This window comes from Arvicanthis niloticus, chromosome 2 (genome assembly GCF_011762505.2).
Source record: "Arvicanthis niloticus isolate mArvNil1 chromosome 2, mArvNil1.pat.X, whole genome shotgun sequence".
Classification (NCBI taxonomy): Eukaryota; Metazoa; Chordata; class Mammalia; order Rodentia; family Muridae; genus Arvicanthis; species Arvicanthis niloticus.
In genome coordinates this window covers 3,224,536-3,237,344 of record NC_047659.1, presented here as the reverse complement: position 1 = coordinate 3,237,344, position 12,809 = coordinate 3,224,536, and the positions used below count along the sequence as shown (strand labels likewise).

The 12,809-nt window shown below is 42.4% G+C and overlaps 1 protein-coding gene across 1 annotated transcript; it reads left to right on the top strand.

Moving 5' to 3' along the window:
* Positions 1–629: 629 nt before the first annotated feature.
* On the top strand, positions 630–12,322 carry LOC143441115 (disks large homolog 5-like). The gene is made up of 4 exons (XM_076928210.1): positions 630–885; positions 4,638–4,800; positions 5,954–6,085; positions 6,772–12,322. The coding sequence occupies exons 1-4, from the start codon at positions 630–632 to the stop codon at positions 6,884–6,886; spliced, it is 666 nt and encodes a 221-aa protein (XP_076784325.1). The 3' UTR covers positions 6,887–12,322.
* Positions 12,323–12,809: the final 487 nt, after the last annotated feature.

Below are 12,809 nucleotides of genomic sequence, written 5' to 3'. Positions count from 1 at the left end.
AACATTATCTTCCTGAAGTTCTCTATTAACTTCTTCAAGCCTTGATGATAGAATCAATGCCAAAACTGAAAAATGCATTCCTAATTCCATTTATCTTTAAGGGGAACAGGCTTTTGTCTAATTGAGAACTTGGAGTAAAATCTTCCTGTAGAAAAGAGAAACAGGCAATCCTATATGTTTCCTATAAGTAACAGGTCACTCATTGAATGAATAATTGACATTAGTGAACTGGTTGAAGGCTAGTTAAATGTGTAGCTTATTTACTATTTGAATTTTAATTGTGTTTTTCTATTCTAGTTCTCAACTGAGTAAGTACTTTACATTGTTCCATCAAACAAAAGTATTGTTTTTGGACAATGGTGGTGTATGCCTTTAGTCCTAGCACTTAAGAGAGAGACACAGACATATCTCTGAGGCTGAAGCCAGCCTGGTCTACAGAGCAAGGTCCCTGACAGCCAGGGATACACAGAGAAGAGAAGCCCTGTCTCAAATACAAACCAACAACAAAACAATAGTATCATAAAGAAAACAGACTTCCATTTTCTTTCTTTATGTGGCTGAGGCCACACTATTTTATAGCATTCATGGGGGTCAGTAAAGATATTACAAACCCAGAACAACTGTGGAAAATGAAACCTCCTGTGGGACGAGGTGAGTGGCCAGTGGCGGTGCCTTGGGGCTACAAGCGCGCAAAGGATGACACTAAGGAATGGCTCATCAAGGTGCCTGGGAGCGCCAACCCCATGGAAGACCAGTTCACCAAGAGGATTCAGGCCAAGAAAGAATGCATGGCCAAGAAAGAGATGAACTTTCTGTGGAACCTGTCCCGCGAGCACAAGATGCAGATGCCTAGCTCAGCTGGGCTGCACCCTAAGGGACACCAGAGTAAGGAGGAGCTTCAGTGGGAAGCTTCCAGGAGCACCTCCCCAAGGAGAAAGCACCCCGAACCTCTGGCAAGAAGAGGAAGTTTCAGCCCCCCTTTGGGTACTTCCCAGCCAAGAAAAAGAACCAGTGGGAGCTACTTCAAATCATGAACAGTAATAAACCTCAGCTGGACGTGACAAGGGCCACCAACAAGCAGATGAGGGAAGAGGTCCAAGAGTAACCTGCCAAGAGGAGGAAGATGAGCCAGAAAGGCAAGAGAAAAGGGGGCCAGCCAGGACCTTCCTGCAAGAGAAAGGGCAGCCTGCCTGCTGGGTCAGGGAGAGAAAAGGAAAGGAGGCCTGGGAGGCAAGAAGCATTCCAGGCCACCTGAGTCAGGGGGCAAGAAGACAGGAGTGCCGCGCCAAGGTGGGAAGAGGAGGAAGTATCTCCCCTCTGGACCTGTTCTGAAAAGCTAGGACTGTACTAAAGGTTAAGTTGTGCATGCTGCAGGCTGGCTCAGGAGGTGGCTGCTGTCCTCAATGAGATTGACATTGAAGTGACACGTTTGCCTCCCCAAGAGAGTCAGTGCCGGACTACGAACTAATGGAGACGCTGACTTTAAGTTAGTGTATTTTGGAACATGTGAGTTATAGAAATGATATGGTCAGAACCAGGAGTAAGTTAAGGCCTGCCTTTTTTATCTTGACTTTGGATACTGGGTAAGAGTTGATCAGATTTCTGAGTTATAGTAGATTGGTTTGAACATTTTTGCGTTATTTTTGCAACAAACCTTATATATTTATCAAAGCAAAGGAGGATGGGGGAAAATTATGTCCACCTGTGATTTACAAGTATTGTAAAGGTATGCTTTAACCTGATGTTGCTTTTAACTTTTACTGTTGGTAGGGGTTGTATGTGAAGTCAGTAACCTGGGTACCAATACGGAGTGTGCTTGAGAAAAACAAAGTAGTTACAATGGTTATAAAAAGACCCCTCCCTGGGCGGTGGTAGCCCATGCCTTTAATCCCAGCACTGGGAGGCAGAGGCAGGCTGATTTCTGAGTTCGAGGCCAGCCTGGAATACAGAGTGAGTTCCAGGACAGCCAGGGCTACACAGAGGAACCCTTTCTCAGAAAAAAACCAATAAATAAATAAATAAGTAAATAAACAAATAAATGTCACTAACTATTAATATTAAAAGTATAGTGCTTTTTGGTGTTGGTTCAGGTTTTGCATTTGGCCAGTGAATTGCTTTAAGTGATATATTGGAATCACACTAAGTAATGGTAATTAACCTTGTAATGGTAATTAACTCCAGAAAATGGCTGTCATTTTGTTTGTAACTGATGGCTTTTGTTTAATTGGCTTGAGTTTAGCAAGTGCTGGTCTGGAATTCAGTATGGAGCCAAGGCTGAGGTTAGAGAGGAGCAGCCACACCCAGCAGAAGACTTCATGTTTATTTCTGTCTTGGATATATTTCCCCGTTTCATTGTTTTATTTTTGGTCTTAATAAACTTATCTTTGCAAAATTAAAATATATATATATATATATATATATATATATATATATATATGCAAAGAGTAAGACTATACAATGAAATTCATACTTTCATTGATTGAAATCACCCTGCTATTCCTGCTGTTCTCATAAAACCACAAGCACATAATGAAATTCATTTCTATACTAGGATTGACTATTATTCCAAATCCTTTTCATTTTACCTAATAAATCCCCTGCTGTTTCTATGCAGAATTGCCACCTTTGATCATTGTCATAGTGATACTACCTGGCTGAAGGAAGTAGCCCAGGACAACACAAACAATTTGGAAAGGACTTACATGATTTTTTCACTCTTACACCTGAGAGGTTAGGTCACATTGTACCATAGATTCAGAAGGCAGAAGCCACAGATGACAGTGCCAAACACAGTCCTTCCTGAACTACTGGACACATTTAAATGGAGGTTTCACTGGATCTCAGTGAACTCTTGAGTTCTCACTGGAACTCAGAAAGGTAGATATTGGAGAAGTGATGGCTAATGGAACTACAGAGCAGCAATCCAATGTCCCTGTTGACCTTTGCTCAAGATGCCTACTATGTCTGGTTGTAATGGAGAAAGGGAGAAAGTGGGGTTTTATCTTCTGAAGAAGAGACATAAACTTTACAAATGGATATTCCCTTGGACCTGAACTCCTTCCTATATTGCCATGAACAAGGGAGTTTACATTGCAAAAATGGGATTGTGGAAACACATGTCTGAATATATTGAAACAATATCTCCCCTCAAGGCATGTGCACAATAAGAAGATATAATCCAACTTGCATGAGATTAAAGGTGCAGGAGAACCATTGTTGCCTCTGGGAAACAGGACACCCTGGGGAAGTGGACTGTGGTACATGAATGGTGCCTAAGGGTAGATTTCTCATGGAGAAGAATCTCCCTCAAGCAAGGACCCTAGACCTTAAGGTACTAACAAAGATGAGCTGCCCATGCCAAGGCCCTAACCAACTCTCCCATCCAAAGTGCTTGCCTTGTAATGAAGCAGAGAGAAATCTCTAGCTTTGAAGGGAAAGTTGCCAAGGTGTATCCCCTGAGTCAAAAGAGAGACTCCAAGATAGGGCACCTCAGAAACTGGTCAATGTGGGGCAAGCTGGTCAGCAGGTAGGCCATGGCAGTTTACAGTGACATCATCAGTAGTCACTTCCCTGGACAATCTCTTGTATCCAGGAGAACCCTAGAATCTTCTGTGATGTCACCAGTGTTGTGGTGACACCAACTGCCTGTGGGGTATTCTGTCAGAGCCTCTGGGTTCACAAGCAGTCATGTTGTCCATGCTGCTCAGGCTGTTTCGTAGGGCCAATACAATACAACCAGAGACCAGACCTAGGCAGAAGGCATTCTGTAAAGCAGGAAGAAGGAGATGGCCCTGGGGAAGACACAGTGAGTCTTGGGCAGTGCATGGGGAAGCTTCCTGGAGGAGGGGCGATTGAGCAGGTCCTTACAAGAGAAGGGCTTAACATCTGGAGCCTCAACATTTCTCAATGGCAGACCCAGAGTCCAGAATTTCTGATGATTACTTTGGCAGAGATCCAGGAATTGACAAGCCTTCAGTTGCTTTGCTGAGAGATCTAAATTTTCTGCTGAGTGGCAAAGGATGCCAGGAGAGAGATCTCTGAGAATAACAAAGCCTTGCTCTCAGGAGAGAGTGCTGAAGCATTTCATCCTCAATAGATTCCTGTAGGTTACATGAATATGTGATGCCAAGAACAGAAAGGGATAATCCCCTTGTCAAGTATCAAGGTCTCAGAGACTTTGGTCTGGAACACACATGATGTGGGCTGAATTACAGTCTGGGATAAGTGTAGTAGTGTGTGGTTTCTCATCACACATTTAAGAAGCAAGGATAGGTGTTGGCTTGTGGGAGATGTTTGGTGCTGGTGTTTATGGTCAATTTTTTTGTGTGATAAGCAGTACAGACTACATCTTCAGATATAAACTGATAATGCCCTCAATTTCTTCTTGACTGGGAAAGCTTAAGCACTTCAGGGTTAGTGGGACTGCAGTAGGGACTGAGCCATATGTTTAGTGATGGTGGTTAGGAGCAGGGACATAGGTGTGGATTCCAGCTTGAAGATAGCTTTCCTGCTCTTTCAGGAATTCACTGTGTCTCTAGAATTCCCTCTTCCTCAGGCTTCTCTGTGGGAGTAAGTATGGTTTCTCCTTTTCCTGTCGTATTTTCCCTACAAGTTTCCTTGTGTTTCTCTACCTGAAGGGTCTGTTGGGAAAGAGTCCTCCCAAGCCTACACCATCAGTGAGCAGGAGCAGAGAATGAAGAGGTTGGAGAAGCTCAAAAGGGACCTCGAAAGAATGAGTAATGAGAGAGATGAACTCCGGGGAATCCTGGCACATTATATTAACAAGGATTTGAACAACAGGTAATCATTATGCCCAGTTCTCGGTTGACTATCTTGGGCCCTCTCTGTTGACCCTAGATTTCAACATATCACAGGAGGCTACAACTCCAGGCTGTCCTCATGTCAAAATGCATTTTGCTATTGGATATTCAACACAGAACTTGAAGTTCAGACAGGAGTGAGATGGGGTCACAAGCTCTTTTGATTCCTCTAAAAGAACACTATAGCCTGTGGCATGAATCATTCAGGAAATAGCAGTATTAGTGTGTGAGCTCTTATCATGCATTTTAAGATGCCTGGACTGGTATTGCTTTGTGGGCGATGGTAGCTGCTGTGTGTTTATGGTGAATCATTTTTGTAATTTTCTGGAGCTGCTTTGGTTCCATTTAGTCCTGTTAACAACTGGGAGGACCTGGTTCTATATGCTTCCCCTCAGTGTGACTGGATTTCTGGCAAGTCATCACTGCTTTTTTCATATTCAGTTCAGTTTACACTGAGACAATGTCACATCACTGTATGTACTTGACATTTGATAGTGTATGTGTGTATGTGTGTGTGTGTGTGTGTGTGTCTGTATGTGTGTTTATGTAGGTCTGTGTGTGTGTATTCCACTTAAGATCCAGGGAGTCTGTGTAGTGCGATGGGGCTGCAGACTTTACCTGACTGACTTTTTAGGTAATGATAGTGATGAGGCCATGGAGGGTCACTTGTAGCATCACAGCACATGATCTCTGTGCGCACCTCTGATGGGCATTAGAAAATCCGGATATAGGCAGTAAATCCTTTTCCCTGTAAATACTGAAGTGTAGAATTTGTGTAGTGATAGAACAAAGGATTGAGAAAACCTTGTCTACAAGGTGAAGAAGTGTCATCACAGGTTTAATTTGGACTCAGGACTGTGGCACAGGCTCCTGGAAAGTTCTTGGAGACCTAATCTATTCCTTCAAGACCACTCATGGATCCAAAGCAGGTCAGCTCCCATTTTTTAGTTCCCTAGCTCTACTGTGCCCAGATCAAGTGTAACAAGTTTAATAAGCACCAAGAGGACCCAGTACAATGGCATTAGGTTGTGGCATATATGGGCTGGGGTAGTTCACGATTCAACTTGAATTGATGTAATCCTTGAATCCTTAGTTCAGGGATTATTTGCTCCTTGGGCCACACCCTTCCACAGGTTCAACTTTGAGACGAACATGCTGGAGATGCAACACGACCAGGTGATGAGCAAGCTCAAAAACATTCCGCAGCAGATCAGTGAGGCCTTGTATAAGTGCCAGGAGTTGACTAAAAATAATCAACTTTACAGGTGAGTGACTAACACTGTTGTTTCCCCAGCACTAGGAACAGAATGTGTCTGCCCATCATTTTCTTTAAAACAAAGTGAGGACTCTGGTTCTATACTGTTTGCCTCTCAACAGGAAGCTTCCTCCCTCAAAGAAAGGCTCTAGGATTGTGATCTCTTGAAATCATTTTGATCAAGTGTGATGAGTCTGTGAGCCCCTCTAATCATTGTCCTTCCCAAGTCAGTATCCTCTAAATAGAAAAGGTGTGCACCTTGATGGAGACATCAATCAACCTTGAGTCTCTGGGGAACTGAAAACACATTTACAGATCTGGTTTGCATGAGACACATAGAATGATGTGTACCTGTTGGGTCTTCTCTCTTCTCCTAGAGAAGCTTTGCCTTGTCTCTACCTAGATGTGGTTCTCTAATACCAAAGACATATATGCAGTCATGTGTCCCATGTCCTCTTCTGGGAGATACATGAGTCCCTGTTGGTGTCAGGGATTTCAGAAGTACCTTGAGTCTTTTGGAATGTTGCTTTCTTCTGGATTTGACTTTCCTATATGTGAGGTCCCATGGCTACTCTGGTCTGTAGTCTGGGGCTATCTGGGGATCAGGGCCCATGATGAGAAGGGATGGTACTTGGAGAAGTGGGAGGAAGATGGATGGTGCCTGGGAATAATCACCATTTCTTCTTTGTGGTTCAGCATCAGGAACTGTCACCTCCTGACAGAATCTCTTCATATGAAGAGTGAAGTAAAAATGCTCTGGAATGAAAACAGGCAGCTGCTTAAGGAGCAGATTACACTGGATGTGTTCTAAGGAAACAAGGAGGCTATGTGTGGAGGCCAGCATGAAGATCTATGACAAATTTTCCAAGCATATCCAACAGGTAAGATGCATGGAGGATGCTTAGGAGCAGGTTGCCCTTATGTCTAACCATAAACAATGTCAAGCCCAGATAACCATCCTCCACCTTGTCCAGGCACTCTCCTAATTCTTATCCAGTTGTTCTGTGATCATTTACAAGACTTTCTCTGGAGTTAGGCTCTCTCAAAAACTGGATGATTGGCAAGCACACACTCCTGATCAACTACAAGCTGAATTTCATTAAGACAGATGGGGTGAACACACATTACACACCTACATGCCATTGTACTAGAGGGATTCTATGTGGCTGCCTCCTTTGCAGTAGCACAGAACATTGAGTGATGAAGTCAGGGCCTGTAGCTCGTTTGCTTTGGACCCATGGCTCCAGCTGCATATGTAGGGGAGGATGGCCTTTTCAGACATAGGTGGGAGAGGAGGTCCTTGGTCCCATGAAGGCTAGATGCCCCAGTGTAGGGGGGAATTCAAGGGCATGTAGGTGTATGGTGGGGTCAGTGGTGGTACATCCTCACTGAAGGAGGAGGAGGTGAATGGGATAGTGGGTTTCTGGGTGGGGAAGATGAAGAATGGGGATAACATCTGAAATGTAATAAATTTTCTAACAAATATTAATTAAGAAAAAAAGGTGGGGGTAGAGGTCTTGTGTCTTTTCTCTTCCTCAACCCTGCATTGCAACATGTCTCCTAACTGAGCCTAGACCTTGGTTCATACTGACAGAGCCTGACAGATAGCTCATCCATCAGTCCTGGTTTCTGTCATTGTTGCTAGAGTTCTTTCCTGTAGCTTGTATTCAGGAGCTGACTGGATGAACAGGGATGTTTGAAAGACTTCTCTCAGGCTGAGGGTTGGGGTGAGAGATGTGAGGCTTCAAGAAAAAGATTTCTCAAACTCTCTCAACCTAGTCTTCAGAAGTTACTAAGTTTTATTTAGTCCCAACGGGATGGATTACAGAGTCCTGGGTCTCACATGAAACATCAGATATTCACAGTCTACATTCAGTTGTTCCTCCTGCATTTTGGTCTCCTTACTATTTCCTGCTAACTTATGATATCTGGTATGTGTGTGGGGGGAGGGGGGAGTCATATGTATGTCTGTGACAATATGTATATAGATGTGCCTGTTGAGAGGCCAGTTAATTACATGTGGTTTTGATCAGTCTTTCTGTTTTGGTTAAGCTTTCTGACCAGCATCTTTGAATCTTCTGTCACCTCCCAGGCAGAGCTCCTCGAATTGCTTTGTCTCAAGTAACTGCTACAAGGTTTCATAACTCACAGAGAGGAAGAACATGTTTATATGTTTCATTGTTTTGAGTTTTCTTGTTGCTGTTGTAAGAAAACAATTTCTTAACTTAGAAGAAGCTAATGCTGTCTGCTCCAAGTGTCAGATACAGAACTTGGCCCACTGTGCTTTCTTATGTGCTTTCTTGTCATTCAGTTGAAATCAGCAGGGAAAGGAGGAGGGCGTTTGTTTGCCAGGATGGGTCTTACCCAAGACACCTAGGCTCCACATAACCCACAGTTGAGTTATTCAACCCTTTATCAAACAAACAGAACCCATGTTGCGAACACTTAAAAGTCAATAATTTCACATTTAGCCCAGCCCACCCTTCTGAAATCTTACCATGTGACTTCAGTTTCTACTTCCCAGTCCTTCCTTCATTCATTACAATTTCCTAGCCTGGGGTTGGAGGCCCACCCATGTGAGGAACAACCACAAAGCAGACATGTAACTCCTGTAACCACAGCAGGATATGGGGCACAAAGGGCTGCTCAGCAACAGCTGGCTGCACACATGAGACAAAAGGTGGCCCCAAGGTGGTTCTATTCAAAGGAAACTTATGGACCTGAACACCAGCCTCTTGTTCTAAGATGGGAGTGTGGGGCTCACCACAGTGTCAGTGTCAGTTCACTTTGCATCAAGGAAACATGAAACAGAGCAGCAGGTCATCAAGCTGCTACACCTAGCTCAATAGAACAAAAGGAGACAAATAGTGGTGTAAAGTCAGATTGTCAATCATTGGTAGTGGGAAATCTATTTATCACTATTGAAACTGGTTATAGAGGGAAATCTATTTAGCCATATTGAAATCACTTGTAAGAAAAACAAACACTTTAGTATATGGAGGTGAGTAGGAGGCTGCTGTGTCAAATCCATGGGCCTGAGAGTCAACAAGGCTGGCTAAGGGTCTGTGTCCCCTCTCTGCTCTTGGTGGATAGTGACTGCCTGATGGAAGGTCAGGTGGCTCATTGCATCTTCTCAGCATCCTGGTTTGTTTTCCTCATTACCTCCTACCATTTTTTCCAACTTTGCCTAAGCTTGACTCAGTTATCTTTGGCCTTGGAGTTTGTCCTGGGTATAACTCTGTGAAACACTGAGTTGCTTGGTGTTGCATCTGCAGCAAGCAGAAGTCCCATACCTATGGTGAGGTGCTAGAACAGGGCTGCCTCAGACAGCCCCTTAGGCTCCTGGTAGTCTAAAGCACTCACCCTGTGTTCTGTCTGTAGCACTCTGTAAAGGCTGTCATTCAAAAGTGATTTGGTTTGAGTTAAAATCATCCTCAAGGAGGGCTGGAAGAAAAGAGTAACTTCAGACATGGCTGATGATATAAAATGGGGCAGTCCTGTGAGAAGCCATGTCCAACTCTTCAGAAACTGTATAGTTTCTCTAGTCCCCATTGTCCCAGCCACTCCAGAACAAGAAGTAGGTGTCCACAGAGGAAATTATTGCAAATCATGGTTGTAGTGGTACTTCACAGAGTTGCCCTGAAGTAGAAACTATCCAGATGTTCTTCAGTCAAGGAGTGAACAAGTATACTGTAGTCCATCCCTTCTATGGACTATTGCCTAGGGTGATCATACAAACCACCATTTGGTCTTGAACTAGTCAGACTTATTTTCCACAAAATATCCCAGACAGAATCTTCTTATGTGAAGAAAAGTCTCACTTTGCATCCTAGTTACAGTGATTTCCTAGTTGTCCAGGCTCATACCTATGGTTACAAAGCCACACAGGCTGTGGAAAATGGAGGGCCTATTGGAAGATGCTGCTAACTTTAGAGTCCCTGGGAAACAGTGAGCAAGATGCAGGAAATGGCTTGTCCACCCTGATCCCATGTGCCTTTGATGGGAACCAAGCCGACTGTGCACACCCTTGGGAACTTCCTAAGCAGGCTTGCATACCAGGCCAAAACTCCATATTTCCATCCTTTGTTTATTAGGGATAAACATTTATTTTATTGAGCTGTCTATACGCTATGACTACCATGTTCATGTTCCATTCAAGGTTTTCTTTTCTTTTTTCTTTTCTTTTTTAAATTTACTCAGATTATGTTTGTGAGTACACTGTCTCTCTCATTAGACACACCAGAAGAGGGCATCTGATTTTCATAAGATGGTTTGTAGGCTACCTTGCGGTTTTGGGGAATTGAACTGAAGACTTCCAAAAGACAAATCAGTGCTCTTAATTGCTGAGATCTCTCTACAGGATTTTTCAATTCAATGGTTTATTTCTTATGGCTTTATAGTGTCCTGGATGATCTCTTATATTAACATGAATAAGGAAAGTCAAAATGTTTCTGCAACTGTATGTATGAACATGTGCTTCTGTGTGTTCAGGAATGTGTGTGTCTGTCTTTGGGTGTGATTGTGTGTGTCTATGTATGTGTTAGTGTGTGTGTGTGTGTGTGTGTGTGTGTGTGTGTGTGTGTGTGTCCATTGCTGGGCTCAAACAATGCAGGATCATTTTTCTGTCTCTGAGATATGAGGTACTAGGATGGGATAGCAGGAGCCAAGAAGATTTCCTATACCTGTATAACTGTATTTTTGGGTCTCAGGCCTTCCACATGATTCTCTGCCTCAGTCACCTAGGAGCAGCTCAGAATATTGTTCTGATCTAGTTTAAAAGAAATCCTGTCCATGATCATTCTTGTGATCCACAGAGTTTGTGTCGATTGTGTACTCTTTCTTCACTTCTGAGCTCTCTGGTATGACCTGAGCCTATTGTCCCTTAAGTCACCCCACAAATAATACTACAGTAAATATAAACATAGCAGGGGTATCTTTTTTCCTTCATGAATATTTGTTTTAAAGTTCAAGGCTTTCCCTTGGGAAGATTTGCATGCAGCACACTCTTGCTGATTATAGTATCTCTTCAGTGAGCATGGATTTCCTGTGAGATGGTTTCTCTGGGGATTCACAGTTGCAGGGGTTCACAAGTAGAACCAGGCAGGTTCCTGCACTCCAGATATAATAAGAGCCTTCACTTCAATGGTGGCTAGGTTCCCTAGAAGGCCTCTGTATAGTGTTTGATTCAGACATTGCTACACAGTTATTTTTCAGTATAATATATATGGACCATTGGAGAAATGTGGTGTTTTATTTTAATTCCAGCACAGTGTGTAGTTTACTGTTCACTTTCAAGCCATTTTTTAAATCTGAGAAAAATCCCAGGCCCAGGTGCTCTGTGGCTCTACTCCTTTGGGGATACAGGGAATCATCTTAGGCTGAAAGGTCATACTGGATTGTCCTGTTCAATAAAGCTGGTGTTTGCTGGATAGCTGACATGGCAGGTCCTCAACAGGCCTTCGTCTCTTCCTCCCCTAAGTCTGAAATACTCTTCCTGAAGCTTAAACAGGCAGACCAGGTCAAGATTTCCCTCAGACACAACTCTTCACAAGGAGTGCACATGTTGAAGTGATTATTACCATCGTAGGCAGACTTTGGACAATATTTCCAAGGCCAGTAACAGGCTGTAGGTCTGTGCTGTAAAATCTGCAGCTAAAGAATGGTTCTTAGTTTAATTATAATTTTTTTTGATTGGGTTAGAATTTTGATTGCTTTGAGTATATGGTTTCTTTGTTTTGTTTTGAAGTTTTGTGGTTTTTTCATTTTTTGTTATGTTATTAATTTGTTGTTTTACTAATTTTATATACTATATATACTGACTCCCCCACTTTAAGTTGGTATTGAATAAATTTAATGTGTTTTCATGGATAAAAACATAATCACCAATTTTTCCCTCATGAGACCTTCTGTATGCAGATGAGTTTCACTGTCCTATAACACTGGAAGTATCAGGTAGGAATGGACATCTTCAAGTAGCATGTGGCTTAGGCCTCATTATTAGTTCCCAGCTAGTCACAGCTACACAGAAAATTGTGCTTTTGATATGGATAGTGTGTCAAAATCTGTGGATATCAACTTCATGATGAAAAATGTATCCATGCTGTATCTTTGTTGTTATAAATTTCACTATTTAAAAATGTACTACTATGTGGATGATTAAGTTAAATAAATTAGAAACACAAGTGTATTTCTCTAATACATCCCAAGAAATAAAAATATTCAATAAAGGAGTATAAAAGAAATCAGTAATCATGGAGCTGTATGCCTCTTGTTTTCTTGAAATATAGCATCACTTATGAATTCCCAACAGAGATAATGAATTTCAAGACCCTTTTGGAGATGTTGGTTATTTTTTTCCCGGTTTGATATTTTTTATCCTTTGTTTCTTTTATTGTTGTTCAAATGATAATGATGGGTTCTTTTCCTTTTTGCTCTTGGTCTGGACAATGTATTTGATGCTTTTATAAAAATCTGTTTTTTATAAAAAAAATTTAGAGGCATTGTTTCTGTTTTTGAGTTATTTCTTTTATATGTATGTGTGTTTTTCCTGCTGTATTTTTTTGCACTACATGCTTGCAAGTCCCCAGAGGCCAGGCCAGAAGAGGTCAGTGGATTCCACCTGGAACTGAAGTGACAGAGGATTGTTAATCATTGCTCTTTAGGTCCTCTGAGAAACAAATTCTCAAGTGGATAAGCCATCTGTCAAACCACTGCCTGGACTTTTGTCCTTCCTT

What these genes read in the sequence shown, in the direction of transcription:
- LOC143441115 (XM_076928210.1), top strand. Translation starts at nt 630, where the DNA reads ATGAAACCTCCTGTGGGACGAGGTGAGTGGCCAGTGGCGGTGCCTTGG. An exon ending in AACAAGGATTTGAACAACAG is followed by an intron (nt 4,801 to 5,953) that starts GTAATCATTATG and finishes ACCCTTCCACAG; the next exon opens with GTTCAACTTTGAGACGAACA. An exon ending in AAAAATAATCAACTTTACAG is followed by an intron (nt 6,086 to 6,771) that starts GTGAGTGACTAA and finishes TTTGTGGTTCAG; the next exon opens with CATCAGGAACTGTCACCTCC.